Source organism: Mesoplodon bidens (genome assembly GCF_964165515.1).
Source record: "Mesoplodon bidens genome assembly, chromosome: 6".
NCBI lineage: Eukaryota > Metazoa > Chordata > Mammalia > Artiodactyla > Ziphiidae > Mesoplodon > Mesoplodon bidens.
In genome coordinates this window covers 42,527,890-42,546,201 of record NC_138162.1, presented here as the reverse complement: position 1 = coordinate 42,546,201, position 18,312 = coordinate 42,527,890, and the positions used below count along the sequence as shown (strand labels likewise).

The 18,312-nt window shown below is 36.4% G+C and overlaps 1 protein-coding gene across 3 annotated transcripts in view; it reads left to right on the top strand.

Annotated features, from left to right (window-relative positions):
* The window catches only part of NAA35 (N-alpha-acetyltransferase 35, NatC auxiliary subunit), a 101,258-nt gene that overhangs the window by 51,671 nt on the left and 31,275 nt on the right, over positions 1-18,312 (top strand). For all 3 annotated transcript variants that reach the window (XM_081237827.1, XM_081237826.1, XM_081237828.1), the window contains exons 12-13: positions 10,380-10,558; positions 15,852-15,911. In XM_081237827.1, coding sequence (XP_081093953.1) covers positions 10,380-10,558; positions 15,852-15,911 — 239 coding nt within the window. The remainder of the gene's footprint in view (positions 1-10,379; positions 10,559-15,851; positions 15,912-18,312) is intronic.

Below are 18,312 nucleotides of genomic sequence, written 5' to 3'. Positions count from 1 at the left end.
TTCTAAGGAGTGAAGCATTTGGAGCTTACATCTAGCACCCCAACTTTGACTCCTTCCTGAGGGATAGGCTCCCAAAACACCTAGCTCTGAAAGCCAGTGGGGCTTGTGTCCATGAGACCTATAAGACCATGCCAACCAGAGGAGCAGTTCCCATTGGGAATGCAGTCACTTGCTATGACTATCCCCACAGGGATCCGCTCGGAGGAAGCAGGCAAAATTGCCCATCTCCTAGTCTTTCCTTGAAAGGAAAAAGCTGCTGTCTGAGGACCAAGCTTCTAATTTAGCAGGTACTAGGGGCCGGCTGCCTGGCTTCTGCCTCCAGCCCACTCCAAGTCACCGGCATCTGCCTGGAAAAGTTTGTACATACGTTTGCACCCCAGCTTTTGTGGCTGCTGCCTGAAGCATGGGACCCAGATCTCCTGGCGGTGATAGCCAAAGGGGCTTCCACTCATGAGTTCCAGAAGACTATAGCAAAGAAGCATTCCTTAACTGACTCTACACCCCAAGGTTCAGCACACAGAGAGCAAATGAAATCACCCGTCTTCCAGTCTTTCCCTGAAATAGGTTTAACTCTGTACTTTAAAAGCTGCTGCCTGCATGCTGGGCTTCTAATTTAGCAGGTATCTAAGGGCTACCTGAGATCTTCCCCAGAGACAGGGGAAGCCAGCAGGCATCTCTCTCACCTCCCCATTAGCTTGCTCCAATAATAAAACCCAGTTGATAGCGTCTCCCAAAAAAAGGCTGTACACACATCTGGTGCCCAAGCTTTTGCAGCTGCCATCTGAGGGATGAGCCCCCAGGTCATCTGGCTCTAATGGCCAATGGGGTTTGCATTCAAGAGTCTTACAGGGCTTTATCAAACAAATAGTTGTTAATGAGTGCAGGAGAACCCTTCCCCATGGCCATGTACCGAGGTCCAGCAAAGAAGGATTAGGCAAAAACAACCTTCTCCCACTTTCTCCCTGGAAGAAGTTTAACTACATACTTATCCAGCTGCTCCCTGAGGGTCCAGCTTCTAAGCAACATACATCTAGGTTCTGATTGTGATCCTTCCCTTTCGGACACTGATGGGTCTTGGCACACCCTCAACTACTGGGAGCCACTAAGAGCAAAGGAGGAGGCTTGGATGGTCATAAAACTTTGGAAGAAAACTAAGGCCTTGGTCTGGGCTGATTGACGAGGTCCATCTCTTATATGACAATATTTGTCTCCTACATGAGACCACTCTGTCAAGACTGGAAGATGTGACTGTTTTATCTAATGCACGGAAACCAACAGAGAGTCAAGAAAAATGAAGAAATATGGAATATATTCCAAACAAAGGAATAAGGTAAATATCCAGAAACAGATCTTAATGACATGGAGATAAGTGGTTTACCTGATTGAGAGTTTAAAACAACTGTTATAAAGATGCTCACCAAGGTTAGGAAGCAATGCATGAACAAAGTAAGAGTTTCAACAAGGAGATAATAAGTATTAAGAAGTACACAAGGGAAATCACAGAGCCGAAGAATTCAAAAAACGAACTGAAAAATCGAGAGGTTCAACAGCAGACTAGATCAAGTGGAAGAAAGAGTCAGCAAACTTGACAGGGCAGTGGAATTCATTCAAACAGAGTAGGAAAAAAACGAAGAGATAGATTATGGGATTTGTGGGACAACGTCAAGAAGACCAATATATGCATGATAGGGGTTCCTGAAGCAGAAGAGAGAGGAACAGGGCAGAAAGCATATTCAAAGAAATAATGGCTGAAAACTTCCCTAACCTGGGGAAAGAAACATGTCCAGATCCAGGAAGCTCAGAGAGTTCGAAAGAAGTTGAATCCTAAGAGACCCACACTCAAACACATTATAATTAGTCAAAAGTTAGAGACAAAAGCTTTTGACAATTGTCAAAAGTTAGAATCTTAAGAGCAGCAAAAGAAAAGCAACTGGTTGTGTGCAAGGGAACCCCCCATAAGACTATCAGTAGCTATTTCTGCAAAAACCTTGCAGACCGGAAGGGAGAGGGATCATATATTCAAAGTACTGAGGGAAAACAAAACAAAAAAGCTGCTAACCAAGAATATTCAGCAGTTGTCCTTAAGAGTTAAGGAAGAGAGAGAAAATTTCCAGACAAGCTGAAGGAGTTCCTCACCACTAGACTGACCTCACAAGAAGTGTTAAAGGAAGTTCTTCATTTGAAACAAAAGGACACTAGTTAGTAACAGGAAAACGTGCAAGTATAAAACTCACTGGTAAAGGTAAATTTATAGCTAAATTCAAAATAATTCTAATATTGTAATGGTGGCAGGTAGACCATTTATATCTCTGGTATGAATGTTGATAGACAAAAAGTATTTAAAAAACTATAACTGCAGTCATTTGTTATTGGATACACAGCATAAAAAGATGCAAATAGACTGTTATAAATATGTTTTATGCAAGGTTCATGGCAACCACAGAGCAGAAGCCTATAGTAGATATGCAAAAGGTAAAAGGGAAAGGAAGCATACCAGTACAGAAAATCATCAAATAATAAAGGAAGAGAGCAAGAGAAGGAAAAATGGAACAAAGGAATTGCAAAACAACCAGAAAACAATTAACAGACAGGAAATGGTAAATCCATACCTATCAATATTTATGTTAATTGTAAATGGGCTAAATTGTCCAATCAAAAGACATAAAGTGTAGATAAAGGTTTGTCAATTTTATCTTTTCAAAAAATTAGCTCTTAGTTTTGTTGCTCTTCTATTCTTTTTCTTTCTCATTTATTTCTACTCTGATCTTTTATTTCCTTCCTTCTGCTAACTTGAGCTTAGTTTGTTCTTTTTCTAGTTCATTGAGGTGTAAAGTTAGGTTGTTACTTGAGATCTAATTTCTTAATATATGCATTTATCACTATAAACTTGCCTCTCAGAACTGCATTTATAGTGTCCTATAGCTTTTTGTATGTTGTTTTTTTTAAATTTTCATTTGTTTCAAGATTTAAGAAAAATTTCTCCTTTGTTTTCTTCTTTGACCCATTGGTTGTTGAGTGTGTTGTTTAGTTTCCACATATTTGTAGATATTCCAGCTTTCTTCTTCTTGTGTTCTAGTTTCATACCATTGTGGTCAGAAGGGATAGTTGGTGTGCTTTCAGTCTTAAATTTGTTAAGAGTTGTTTTGTGTCATATCATATGTTCTATCATGGAGAATGTTCAGTGTGCCTTTTTTTAAAAATTATTCTTTGGCTGCGTTGGGTCTTCGTTGCTGCGCATGGGCTTTCTCTAGTTGCGGTGAGTGGGGGCTACTCCTCATTGTGGTGCACGGGCTTCTCATTGTGGTGGCTTGTCTTGTGGAGCACGGGCTCTAGTGTGCAGGCTCCCGTAGTTGTGGCTCATGGGCTCTAGAGCGCAGGCTCAGTAGTTGTGGCACATGGGCTTAGTTGCTCCACGGCATTTGGGATCTTCCTGGACCAGGGCTTGAACCTGTGTCCCCTGCATTGGCAGGCGGACTCTTAACCACTGCGCCACCAGGGAAGTCCCTCAGTGTGCCTTTGAGAAGAACGTGTATTCTATTGCTCTTCTATGAAACGTTCCATATATGTCTGTTAGCTCCATCTGGTATAATGTGTAGTTTAATTCCAGTGGGTTTTTTTTTTTTTTACTGATTTTCTGCCTGGGTGATCTATCCATTATTGAAAATGGGATATTGAAGTCTCCTGGTATTATTGAATTATTATTTCCCTTTTTAGAGCTCTGAATATTGGCTTTTTTTTGTGCTCCTGTGTTGGATGCATAAATATTTACATTTGTTATATCCTCTTGATGAATTGACTGCTTTATTATGTAATTACTTTCTTTGTCTTTTGTTATATTCTTTGGCTTAAAGTCTATTTAGTCTGTTATAAGTTTAGCTACTTCTATGCTTCTTTTGGTTTCCATTAGCATGCTTTTTCAATTAATGCTTTTTCTAGCTTTATTCACTATAGCTAAGGTATGGAAACAACCTAAGTGTCTATTGATGGATGAATGGATAATGAAAATACAATATATATACAATGGAATATTAATCAGCTTTAAAACAGAGGGAAATCCTCTTGTTTGTGACAACATGGATGAACCTGGAGGGCATTGTGCTAAATGAAATAAGCCAGACAGAGGAAAACAAATACTGCATGGTGTCACTTATATGTGGAATTTAAAAGAGATAAAGTTTAACTCATAGAAGCAGTAGAAACATGGTTGCCAGAGGCTGAGGGAAATAAGGAGAGGTTGGTAAAAGGGTACAAACCTTCAGTTAGAAGATGAATACGGTCTGATGATATGATGTATGAAATGGTGACTACAGTTGATAACACTGAACTGTATAATTGAAATTTGCTCAAAGAGTAGAACTTAAATGTTCTCATCAAAGGAAAAAAATAAATATGTGAGGTGATGGATGTGTTAAATTAACTCAGTTGGGGGAATCCTTTCAAAATTATACATATATCAAATCATCACATTGTACACTTTAAATATCTTACAATTTTATGGTCAATTATACCTCAATAAAACTGGAAAAAAATATAAAAAATAAAAGGAACTAGTACATCTTGGAGGAATGGGTGATTCCAGGGCTAGGGCAGGGAAAGAACAAGATGAGCCTGGAATGTCTTATTAGCTGGAAGTGAGTAAATGTTCAAAGAATGATGGGACAGGTCAATTAAACACAGAAAACAGCTTGAACGGGCATTTACACAGTCCAAGTTGGGGACAACTTGAGCATCAAAATAAATAATTCTGATAGATCATAACCAATTGAATAAAAGAAGAAGCCATGGTTCCATACTGATATAAATAAATGAATTAATGAGTAGATAGTTTGATGATAATGAGCATATTTAGGTGTCCTTCCCCTGCACCCCAAATATTTATTAACTACAAAGGGAAAAGCTAACAGTAGTGAAGAAGCCTGGCAGACACCAACTTAGTCAAGTGATCAAAGTTAACACCACTAGTAGTTAAAATCTCCACTTTGCTGATGGGTTGCAATGAGAACAATATAATGTCACTTCTTTTATAATCCAAAGGTTAATAATTTGAATCTAATCACAAGGAAACAGGAAAACCACATTGAAGGGCAGTATACAAAATTATTGGCATGTTATTCTTCAAAGTTGTCAAAGTTATCCGTAGAAGCCAAGCAGAAGAACTGCTCCAGATTGAAGGAGACTAAGAGACAATGAAAATAAATACAACTTTGTGATTCTGATGTCGATTTGAAGCATATTATTGGTACAGTGTGCAAAACTTGAATGAGGTCTGAGCATTAGATGGCAGTAATTGGTCATTGTTAGTTCCCTAATTCTGATTGTTGAATCGTGAATATATAAGGGTATGTCTTTATAGGAATAACACTCTTATTGTATTTGAGAGTGATTCGGTATTGACTGCACTTGCAACTTTACTATAAGTTTGAAATTGTGTCAAAAGAAAAATCCACCTTAAAAAATAATGCAGAAAAGCAGATCAGCGTGTATAAAATGTTGATGTTTTGTTTACAAAAGTAACATTGTTTGAATGGGCAAACAGTGGTATCCATACAATGAAATGGTTTTCAGCAGTAGAAAAGATTGAATGTTGATGCACACAACATAATGGATAAATCACTGAAACATTATGCTGAAAGGAGTTAGATATAAAAGAGTACAAATTGGGTGACTCTTTTTGTATCAAAGTAGGAGCAACTGATTTATTCATGGAGAAAACAGTGCCATGGTTGCTGGGCATGGAAGTGACTGGCTGGTAAGGGAACCTTTTGGGGAGATGAAAATGTTGTATGCGTTGATTGAGGTGGTAGTTACATGGTTGTATATATTTTTCAAAGCAATGAACTATAAGCTTAATATTTGTATTGTATAATATGTATAATATACCTCAATAAAGTTGAAAATATATATATATATAAATAACCACACATGAAAGAAGCTTGTAGTAGTGGTTAGTTCTCAAGAGATTAACTAGTCACAAGTGGGCAGGAGAGTTGCTTTTCTTTGTACCTCCTTTTGTTGCCTTTGCAACTTTTTAAATCTGTTGCATGGATACCTATTCAAAAATACACACTAAAGAAACTCCAAAATTTGTAGATGTGTCTGTAATATCATTTATATGCATATTATATTGCTTATATAACTTACTCTGACCAGTGATTAGGATACAATATTCATTGAGACTATGCTTTTTGAGGTTAACAGTTGTGGTTAAATACCTTTTTATAACTTGTCTGTGTGTGTGTTGAAATATTTATAACATGAAATTTGCCATTTTAACCATTTTTAAATGTAGAATTCAGTAGCATCAAGTTCATTTACATTGTTGTGAAACTGTCACCACTGTCCATATCCAGAAATTTTCATCTTACCAAACTGAAACTCTGTACTCACTAAATAATAACTCCCCATTTCCCCCTCCTCCAGTCCCAGACAACCACCATTCTACTTTCTGTCTCTATGAGTTTGACTACTCTATGTACCTCATATAAGCAGGATCATACAATATTTGTCCTTTTGTGTCTGGCTTCTTTCACGTAGCATAATTTTATAACATTTTATAAAGGAAAATCAAGTAGCCAAAAAGTGTAGTATAATATAACAAAACCTCAGCAGCTTCTACATTGTTTTCTAGAATTCCTTCCAACTTCAGGGCATCTAAAACTTATTTCAATAAGTCTAACTGTAAATTGCCTAACTTGGGAGAGATGTATTTGTCCAAAAATGATATAATGTCTCTTATCTCTTTTGACTTACACACTTCCAAATCTTTAATTTTGGCATCTAATTAATTTTAGAATAACTTACTTTGTTAAGTTAAATCAAAGCACATTGTTACTATAAATCTTTTATCCAAGGACCTTGTGCTGTTTGTAATAGTTTTCTGCTATTGATAGTGAAGGTCAGTTATCTAGCAAGAACTTTAGTAACTAAACCACTCTAAACCAATGTGCCATAATATTTTGAATATAGTAATTATATGTTATTATTGTATACTTAAAAGAGTGCTAGTGTGAAGGGAAAATCATTTTATTTGGCGTTGAAGAATTTTATGTATCTTTAACTGGAAAACCAAGATAATTTTTGTACACCTACAGACTTGTAAAGTCAGAAGAGAGTCTAGAAGTTGTCTGATCTGTATCCAGTTTAATTCAGGAAATCTTTACTGAGCGTAGCACACAATGGGTAGAACGTGATGTGAATTAGCATCTTTTCTAGGCTCATTTAGTAAGGACTATTCAGGTTATTTTAATATAAGACAGTCTTGAGATAAATTGTGTGATAGAGATATATGAATTTCGGTGGGAAAATGTTAGACCGGTTTATTCTGGGAGGGCTTGTGTGGTAAAGCTGTCTAACTTTTTGTAGTTTGTGTTGCCATTAAATCAAATGCAAACTCCTGCCTGGCTTTTATCCCCACTCCTCCTTAACTCTTCTATATCCTGAATAACGGCTTTGATCTCTTATTATATCTCAGTTCTTATGCTCTTTTCTAGTTAGGCAAGTTACTATGTCTTGTATAGGATGGTTACAAAGTCCTTAGGCATGAGATTCAAGAACAGCTGAGACTTAAAAATAGCTACTAGGAACCACTTTAGCACTTAACCATTTACAAGGACTATGTCCAGAAAAATGTAGGGGGGAAATTTAAATGTGTGTAGAGAATAGAGAGAAGCATGTAGATGATGCTAACTTTTGTGTCTAGGGATTTTGTCCCCACTCTATTTATATGCATCTATTTTTACTTTTGAGTTCAGAGAAATTATGACTTGGAAAATTGCAGCTCCCTAAGGGAAAAAGAAAAAGAGCCATATTATCTGTCTTCCAGGCCTTTGATATGCTTGGAATACTTTGTCCTAATATTTTGTCCTTTAACTAACTTATCATTTAGGTCTTTTTTTAAAAAAATTCTATTTATTATTTTTGGCTGCATTGGGTCTTTGTTGCTGTGTGCTGGCTTTCTCTACTTGTGGCGAGCAGGGGCTACTCTTCATTACAGTGCGTGGCCTTCTCATTGCGGTGGCTTCTCTTGTTGTGGAGCACGGGCTCTAGGCACACGGGTTTCAGGCACATGGGCTCAGTAGTTGCGGCACATAGGCCCTAGAGCGCATGGTCTTCAGTAGTTGTGGCACATGGGCTCAGTAGTTGTGGCGCGCGGGCTTAGGGTGCATGGGCTTCAGTAGTTGTGGCGCACAGCCTCAGTAGTTGTGGCGCATGGGTTTAGCTGCTCCGCGGCATGTGGGATCTTCCCGGACCAGGGATTGAACCTGTGTCCCCTGCATTGGCAGGTGGATTCTTAACCACTGTGCCATCAGGGGAGTCCCCATTTAGGTCTTTTCTTAGACTTCACTTCTATGAAGTCTTTCATCTAATTTTTACATGGATAAGATGCTCCTCTGACATCCTGAGCTTATCCTTACTGAATTACACTTGCATCTTGTGTTCATCTAGACCAGTGTTTCTCAACTGGGGCTTCCCAGGGACATCTGGCAATGTCTGGATCCATTTTACAGTTAGGAGGTTGCTACTGGTATGTAGTGGGTTGAGGTCAGGGATGTTGCTAAACATCAGCTGTGCAGGACAGCTGAGTTAGTTTCAAAAGTTAATATTGTTTTATATTGTACTTTTTTGTTTGTATAAAATTGAAGTCAGAATATATTGTGTTTGTTATCCATTTCCCATTAATACTTACTTCTTTCCATGGTAATATAAATTTTCATGAGTGTATTATTATGTATTTATCTTCTACTTGTGGTTTAAAGCCTAAAAATAGATGTATTAAGAGTAAATGCATATTCCTGGGTAATAATTTTCCGTGCATACTAGAATACTTTCAGAGAAAATCAGTGTAATGGACTATTTAAGTATCTGGATTCTGTGTGTTTATCATTAAAGTCTGCAATGTATTCATGTTAATATGGTAAAGAAGCTTCTTACAGCATCGTTACTACTACTTTTACCTTAGTCCTAAATGAAGTATTATAAATCAGAAATTCAAATTATTATAGTGGTGGCAGTCTTTCATTTTATTTTGAGCATGCACATCTTGTCATTCAGCAAACAAGTATCCAGTGCATGTTATGAGCCAGGAATTTGGTGTTTGGGATCCAACCCTGTTCTTGCTTTCAAAAGAACTCAGAGAGAGAGACAAATGATGTAATCCCACACAGACAGTATAGTAGTATATATACACAGAACATTGTATATACATCATTGGGGGGACCAATGATGAGAGAGAATTCAAGCTATATCAAGTTCAGGCTAAGAACAAGGGGGTAGGTTTTACAGGTAGAATAGTTTGTATAAGCAAAGAGGCATAAAAGGACATGATATTTGTAAGTCACTGTGCTTGCTTATATCTTATAGTACTTAGGGAATAGGGAGTATTAAAAGATGATTTTCAGACAAAGGTAAAACCATGACTCTTATACAGATATAAAAGTGAACATGTGTTAAGGATTTTGTTAAGCTCATTCAGTGACACAACCAGACATGAAAAGTTTTAAAACACACATTTATATGGAGTAGTGGAATATTGAAATAAATTATAAATGGAGGCAAAACATTTTTCTATAGAGTATAGAAGAAGTCGGTTGAATCTCTACCAGACAGAACAGAATTTCATGTTTATCAGTTACGTACAATTTCTAGATTTGTAAAATAGCTCCCACAGAGTCAGTCTGACAATGCATACTCCATTGGAGTACAGAATTTTTTTCTATAAAAGTGGCAGGAAATTTCAAGTTGAGAAAGACTTAGTTTGGAGCTTTGTACTATTGTGAAAAGTGAGATCACCAGAGGACAAAGAATGGAAGAGAGGGACTCACCCTCAGGTCTCTTGTGATATGTTATTTTCATTGTGAATTTCTGGAATTACATCTCAGTGCCAAATGCGTTCCAAACTCATGGGATTGGGATGGGGACTGTTTTCCTCTGTCGCTTTACATTACTACGTAGTTGACTGTGAATTGATTCTGCAGTTCAGAAAATGAAGGGAAGACAAGCCTATGTTTGTGTTCCCGTTTGAAACGTTTCTTCACAGTCTCATGGTTAATACAGCATTGCCCTTTTATTTATTCTGAGAGAATATGTTAACTCTGTTTTATCCCATTCTTGGCTTGGAGTTAATTTTGAGGTAGAAACCTTTCTCTCACCACTACCACCACCATGTCGGGAGGAAGTACAATTTTAGGTTATTAAATCTGCTTATCTCATTTTTAAAATGTGTGTGTGTAGATACATTAATTGTAAATTATAAAATCCATTTAGAGAATATTGTGATTAGAATTCAGAGATGCTTTTGCAACTGGCCTTTTTATATTTAGTAGTATTTGAGGTTTAAAATTCAGAGAAATGTTGAAAATATTACCTTTTTTTCTTTTTAGATCATCCCATTATGATGGGTTTTGAGCCTCTTGTTAACCAGAGACTACTTCCACCCACCTTCCCTCGATATGCAAAAATAATAAAGAGGGAAGAAATGGTCAACTATTTTGCAAGATTAATAGATAGAATAAAAACTGTCTGTGAGGTGGTCAATTTAACAAATTTACATTGTATCCTGGTAAGTACAAATCTCTATTCTGGAATGTAACTTTGATTTAACAACAGAATAGTTTATTACTTTTTGGAGACTGACCGTCCCAAGGGTAAATAATGCTGCTCACCTCTTATCTGTGATATCTGCGCGCGCGCGTGTGTGTGTGTGTGTGTGTGTGTACTTTTTGTATTTAATCCTCATAAGGATTTTATACTATCCATTCTAGAGATTAAGAACCTAAAGTGTGGAGAAGTTAGATAATTCACCCAAGTTTTAAGAATGGGGCTTTGAATCAATTCTGTGTTCAGAACCTTTTATATAAATAAATATTTGTATTTATGCATGCATGTATACATATACACGTACATATATATGTGCATATGTATAAATATTTTTTCATACAAAAATTAGATCATGGTATTTGGTAACTTGCTTTTTCATCACTAGTCTCTATACCACGAACATCTTTTCATGTCAACAATATGCATATTTCTACATTATTTTAATGGCTACATGGTATTGCATTGTAAGTATATACCACAGGTTTTTTTAGTCCATTCACGTTGAATTACGTTTAGGTCATTTTCAGTGTTTTACACTTATAAACAATACTAAGATGAACATCTTTGTAGGTAAATCTTTATATCATGTGCTTCCTTACCCCTTAAGATAAATTGCTTAACAGTGAAGTTATTGGGTAAAAGAGTATGTACATTTTTAAGCTAGCATATTTTGGATTAATCTTTTTTATGGGTTAAAATATAGGAACACAAGGTTTATTTGGGGAATGTTAAAACATTCAGAGATGGAGTTTTATTAATTGGTAAAGCTATAATGACGTATACTTCAATTATAAAAAACAGGCAAAAAAATAGTGTTATTTAGACATAAGTACACTGATTTATTTTGCATGACTATACATATATATGCATTTGACTGTTGCTCCCCCTCAGTGTTGAGGTACATAATTTCTAGCCCCATGTCATTTCCTCTGTGAAGTCTTCCCTTTTGGTTTCAGGTTGCTTCGGTACCTGTGTTCCTTGAGGTGACAGATTATCTAGTTTATATTCCTAGAATTTAGCAGCAGCCTCTGGGGTATAATTGATAAATGGTCAATAAAGATTTGTGCTTCTGTTATGCTCTTTCTTATAGTAAATTTATTTTCCTTTTAAAAAAAATTTTTTTCTTTTTTACATTTATTTATTTTTTATTTATTTATTTTTGGCTGTGTTGGGTCTTTTGCTGCACGTGGGCTTTCTGTAGTTGTGGTGAGCAGGGGATACTCTTCATTGCAGTGTGCGGGTTTCTCATTGCTATGGCTTCTCTTGTTGTGGAGCACAGGGTCTAGACGCACGGGCTTGAGTAGTTGTGGCACGTGGGCTTCAGTAGTTGTGGCTTGCGGGCTCTAGAGTGCAGGCTCAGTAGTTGTGGCACATGGGCTTAGTTGCTCCGTGGCATGTGGGATCTTCGTGGACCAGGGCTCGAACCCATGTCCCCTGCATTGGCAGGCGGATTCTTAACCACTGCACCACCAGGGAAGCCCTCCGCTAATTCTTTATCATTAAAGCCCAGCTTAAGTCTTTGTTCCTTAGTGAAACTTTCACTGATTATGCCTTTATTACCTCCTTTTGTGTTTCCTTTCTTTTTAGTAGTTTTTCCTTATTCTCTCATAAGAATCATAGAATCTTAAAAATAAATAAAAATAAACATCCCATTGAAAAATTGGGAAAGGACACGAGCATACATATTTAAAAAGAAATAAACATGAAAGATGCTTAACCTTACTAGAAATTAAAGAATTGCAATTTATAACAGCTAGATTGACAAGCACAATAATATTTAATGTTGGTAAAGGGAAGTAGTCATTTTCTTATTATACTCCAGTGGCTGTCTCTCTCAAAAGTCTTAAAAATGTGTATACTTGGCCCAGAAACTCTCCTTCTAGACATTTAGAATAAGAAAAAAGGGGGCCTCCCTGGTGGCGCAGTGGTTGAGAGTCTGCCTGCCGATGCAGGGGACACGGGTTTGTGCCCCAGTCTGGGAGGATCCTACATGCCACGGAGCGGCTGGGCCCGTGAGCCATGGCCGCTGAGCCTGCCCGTCCGGAGCCTGTGCTCCACAACGGGAGAGGCCACAATAGTGAGAGGCCCGTGTACCAAAAAAAAAAAAAAAAAAAAAGAAAGAAAAGAGGTGTCTGTTGCATCATCCTTTGTAATGTTCAAAAACTAGTAACAGTTTAAATACTGAATGGTGACAATATCCATTCTGTGGTATGTTTACAATATATGTCACACAGCCATTAAAAAATATGTTATAGAAAACTCTTGACATGGGAAGTATTGACATTGGGAAATGTTTGTGAATGTCAAGTTATGTTTAATGTTCTTTTTTTAATATAAATTTATTTATTTATTTATTTATGGGTCTTCATTGCTGCATGCGGGCTTTCTCTAGTTGTGGCAAGCAGGGGCTGCTCTTTGTTACGGTGCGTAGGCTTCTCGTTGCTGTGGCTTCTTTTGTTGTGTGGAGCACAGGCTCTAGGTGTGCAGGCTTCAGTAGTTGTGGCACGTGGGCTCAGTAGTTGTGGTTCATGGGCTCGAGAGCTCAGGCTCAGTAGTTGTGGCGCATGGGCTTAGTTGCTCTGCGGCATGTGGGATCTTCCCAGACCAAGGCTTGAACCCATGTCCCCTGCACTGGCCGATGGATTCTTAACCACTGCACCACCAGGGAAGTCCCTGTTGAAAGTTTTAAAATATATTTTTTATATATGTTGTTTCACACAGAAAAGATATTCAGAGACAAAGCCAAATTCAACCAAATTATTTCTCAAAAGATTAGAATAACAAATACCAAAATATTAATTATGACTATAGATAGTGGAATGCTATATGATAGTTTTGTTTTTTGAATTTTTCTGTATTTTCAAAGTTTTTGGTATTTTGCATATAGGGCAAAAACCAGTGGTAAGGGGGAGGGTAGTGACATTAGTAAAGGGAAACTCATAGTTTAGGAACCCATAAGATGATATTTTGACAGCTGTGGATTAATTAAGAAGATCTACCTAGTTTAAATTAGGTAAATAATGGACTTTACAGACTGTATCCTGTTAGAGATGTACACTAGCAATAAGAAATTGAGTACAGACGAACTGTGATAGCGAGTACAGTATATGTACATTCATCAGTTCAGCCAACATGCTTGTTTTGTGCTAAGTTCTGTGCTATGGCTGGTATACAGTGATGAGCAAAAGCATATCTTCCATCTTGCCATAGGGCTTACAGTGTAGTATGAGATAGAAATCGATCAAATAATCATAAAAATGATTATAGAATTACAAACCAGTGTAGGGAGTATGAAGCAAAGGAACTAGAACATATAGCATATAATGAAGGAACTGACCTAAATGATCAGAGGAGTCTTAAAGAAGTGAAGGTAAAGCTAAGATCTAACAGTTAGGTGAACATCATTTGGGACAGTAGGGGGACAGTTCCAGGTGCAGGAAGCAGAATGCTCCTCCATGTGACAGGAAAGAACATGATACATTTGAGAAACTAAAAGAAAAGTAGCAGAATGGAGCATTGAGTGATGGGGATGGGGGATTTGGTGAGGCTAGAGAGGTAGGCAGACCAGACAAGGCCATTTAAGCAACATTAAGGATTTCGATCTTTATCACAGAGCAAAGGAAAACCGTTAGTTTTGTCAAGAAAGATCAGTGTGTGGGGGGGACGGTGACATAATAGGATCAAGAATGTGCAAAGATGTGGCTGCATTGTAGAGAAGGGATTGGAAGGGACCAGAGTAAACACAGTGTGATAAATTAGGAAACCAGTACTGCAGTCCAAGGGAAGAGAAGATGGTAACTTGGACTAAAAGGATGGCAGGGAGTTGGTGAGGTTGTCAGTGTTTGAGCTATGTGTGAGCTAAAATTGATAGAATATTGGTGGTGAATTAAATATGGGGCATGAGAGAGCTCTGAGGAAGGTCTCTAGGCTTCTGCCTTGTAAGTCTACATGCACGTTTGGTGCTGTTCACTCAAAGGGGGATATTCTCAAAGGACCTTTGAGGGTCTTAGTGAAGTAAAGTTTGAGGTACCTTTAATATATTTAAGTAGAGATATTGTATAGTATTGGCTATATGGATAGAGTTTAGAGGTCTGTGCTTAGAGTTAAAATTTTAGAATTATTACAGTATAGATAGTAATCGAAGCATGAGTGTTTATGCTTCAAAATTTACGAGGAAAAAATATATAGGTTAAGAAAAGAAGGTTTTCTGGAACTAAACTTTGAACCTACAGAACAAACTGAGAAGTAGCCAGAGGAAGAAACATATGAAAGTCATTTAAAAGGTTTTTCAAGAAGGAAGTCACACTGCTGAGAGGTCAAGTGAAAGAGATGAATAAGGTCCAAAATCAATGTCCATTGGATTTAGTAATGGGGGACAAGTGGTGACTAGAACAAAGAACCAGGTTACATGTGTTGAAGGTGGGTGAGAGTTGAGTGAGTAGAGACAGTGGGTGCAGCCAACTTCTGCAGAAAGTTTGGCTGAGAAGACAGCAGTTGAGAGGAAAATGTGACATCACGTGATGATCTTCTTTTCTTTTTAAAGATGAGAGAAACCTGACTGTTTAAATGAAAATGGGAACGATCTGGTAGAGAGGAAGAATTTTAATATCTAGGAGAGCAAAGTATGGATAATTGACAGTATGTAATGTTTGTGAAAAAGCCAGAAGGAATGGAGTCTTTAATACATCTATTGTTAAAGTAGGCAAGGAAAGGATCTGTGTACAGATGTGGATACAACTAGAGGTTTAGAGGCTGAAGTTGAGGGATTTTCTGTGGGGTAAATTGTTTTAATTTTCTTTGTAATGTGGAATAGTAGAATCTCTCTCTGGTGGAGAATATTCACTTTGAGGAGTGTGTGCAAGGTGTAAAAATTAATTATGAAAAAAAAAGAATGTGAATTCAGTTAGCCTGGTTACTTGGTATTTATTTCTGTGAAGTAGGAAGTAAATCTCTGTCATTAGTTAGTAAATTATTATTGATACTGTTATTTTCATGATGTACAAATTTAATATCAGTATCCACATAATACTGTTACTGGTAAGTTTGTTAAAAATAAATTTTAGGCTCTAAAATTATCAATTTTTCCATTCATACAATTAGACAATTCTTATAGAAATGATCTTTAGCTATCTTTCTTATTTTAACTTTGGTAGTGTATCATTCCCAGAAGGTCTGGTAAAAGTTATACTCTGTATACAAACATTTTCAGCTTTTATTTAATCTATTAATGACACTTTTTTCTGTGTATCTATTAGGATTTTTTCTGTGAATTTAGTGAACAATCACCTTGTGTTCTTTCAAGATCTCTATTACAAGTAAGTTCCACTTAGTATCAAAATATGTCTTTAAACATCAAATACTGTATATTGATATTGTTTTATTGATTGATGGAACAAAAGGTAGATGCTTTTAAAGGATATTCCACAGTTAGTAGTATATTTTTTTAACAGAAGTATTCACTTACAGTGTTAGACATTCATCAAGATCATATTCTGGGCCATAAAATAAACCTTAATAATTAAAAAAAATTGAAATCATACAAAGTATGCTCTCTGACTATTTTGGAATTAAATTAGGAATCAATAACAGAAGTATCTGGAAAATTCTCCAGATACTTGGAAATTAACACACTTCTGAAGAACCCATGGGTCAAAGAGGAAGTATTGAGGGTAATTGGAAAATATTTTGAACTGAATGAAAATGAAAATATCAGAATTTGTGGGATACAATTTAAGCAGTGTTTAGAGAGAAATTTATAGTACTAAATGTTCATATGAAAAAAAGGAAGAAAGGTCTGAAATTATAATTTAAGCTTCTATTTTAAAAAAGTAGAAAAAGAGCAAATCAAACTGGAAGGAAGCAGAGGGAAATAACAAAGATAAAAGCAAAAATGAGTAAAATAAGAAAGAGACAAACAATAGAGAAAATCATTGCATCCAAAAGCAGGTTCTAAAATTGATGAACCTCTAGATGGAACAAGAAAAAAAGAAGATACAGATGAATAATATCAGGAATTGCTACAGACCCTAAACAAATTAAAATGATAATATGGGAATATTCTAAACAACTGTATGTCCATAAATGCAAAAACTTAAATGAGATGGACCAATTCCATGAGGGACACTACCAAAACTCACTCAAAAAGAAATAGAAAATTTGAATAATCCTGTATCTATCAAAGAAATTGTGTTCATAGTTAAATGCCTTCCAGCAAAACTCCAGGACAATTCTATACACAGTCTCTTTCAGAAAATAGAAGAGGCAAGGGCACTCATCATATGAGGCCTGCATTACCTCAGTACCAAAACCAAACAAAGACATTTCAAGCTTAGAAAACTATAGACCTATATTCCTTATGAACATAGACATAAAAATCTTAAAGTATTATCAGATCAAATCCAGCAATATATAAAAAAAGAATACATCATGACCAAGTGGGTTTTATCCCAGGAATGCAAGGTTGGTTCAGTGTTTAAAGTATAATTTACCATATAATCTAAAGTCTCAATAGATTGAGGAAAACCATTTGACAGAACCAACGTCCATTCATCATAAAAGCTCTCAGCAAAACTAGGAATAGAAGGTAACTTCCTTAATCTGATAAAGGGCATGTGCCAAACACCTATAGCTAACATCATACTTAATGATGAAAGATTAAATTCTTTCCTCCTACTGGGAGGAAAGCAAGGATGTCCAGTCTCATCACTCCACTTTCACTCAATATAGTACTGGAAATCTTAGCCAGTGGAAAAAGGCAGGAAAAGAAATAAAAGGCATACAGTTGAGAAACTGAGAAATAATGTTTCTTTACAGACAACATGATTATGTAGAGTACCAAGGAATCTGCAAAGAAGTTCCTAGACCTGATGGATGAGTTTAACAATATCACAGGATATGAGGCCAATTTACAAAAAGCAATTTTATTTCTATATACTTGCAATGAACAATGCAAATCAAAAAATTTAAAGCAGTACTATTTACAATAACATCAAGAATGGAATATGTAGGTATAAATCTAATACCTGTTTGGAGAACCTGTATACTGAAAAACTACAAAGTACTGATGAAAGACATCAAAGGAGACTTAAATAAATGGAGAGATACATCTTGTTTGTGGATTGGAAGAATTGATACTGTTGTAAGATGTCAGTTCTCCCCAAAATTGATGTACAGATTTAGAGCAATCCCAAAATCATAGCAGAAATTTTTGTACATGTCAACAAGCTGCTTCTAAAATTTATACGGAAAGGCATAGGAACTAGTACAGCCAAAACAAATTTGAAAAAAAAAATAAAGTTGGGGAACTCAATACTACCTGACTATGAGACAAGTGTGCTGTTGGCCAAATGATGGACATGTGATCAGTGGAACCAAGGGGAAAGTCCAGAGAAGTTCTGTTCCTTAATTAGTCCTTTATTATGTAGTACTATATGTGAAACCATAAAACTGTTAGAAGAAAGGATAGGAGAAAATCTTTATGACTTTGGGAAAGGTAGAGAATTCTTAGGTATGACATCAGAAGCACAGTCCACTTAAAAAAATGGCAAGTTGATAAATTTGAAACTTTAATTCTGTGGAAGACACTGTTAAGAAAATGAAAAGAGACTCTACAGAGTAGGAGAAAATATTTGCAAATCATCTCTGACAAGGGACTTGTATCGAGAACATAAAAAGAATTCTATAAACGTAACAGTAAGAAAACAGGGAAATGTAAAT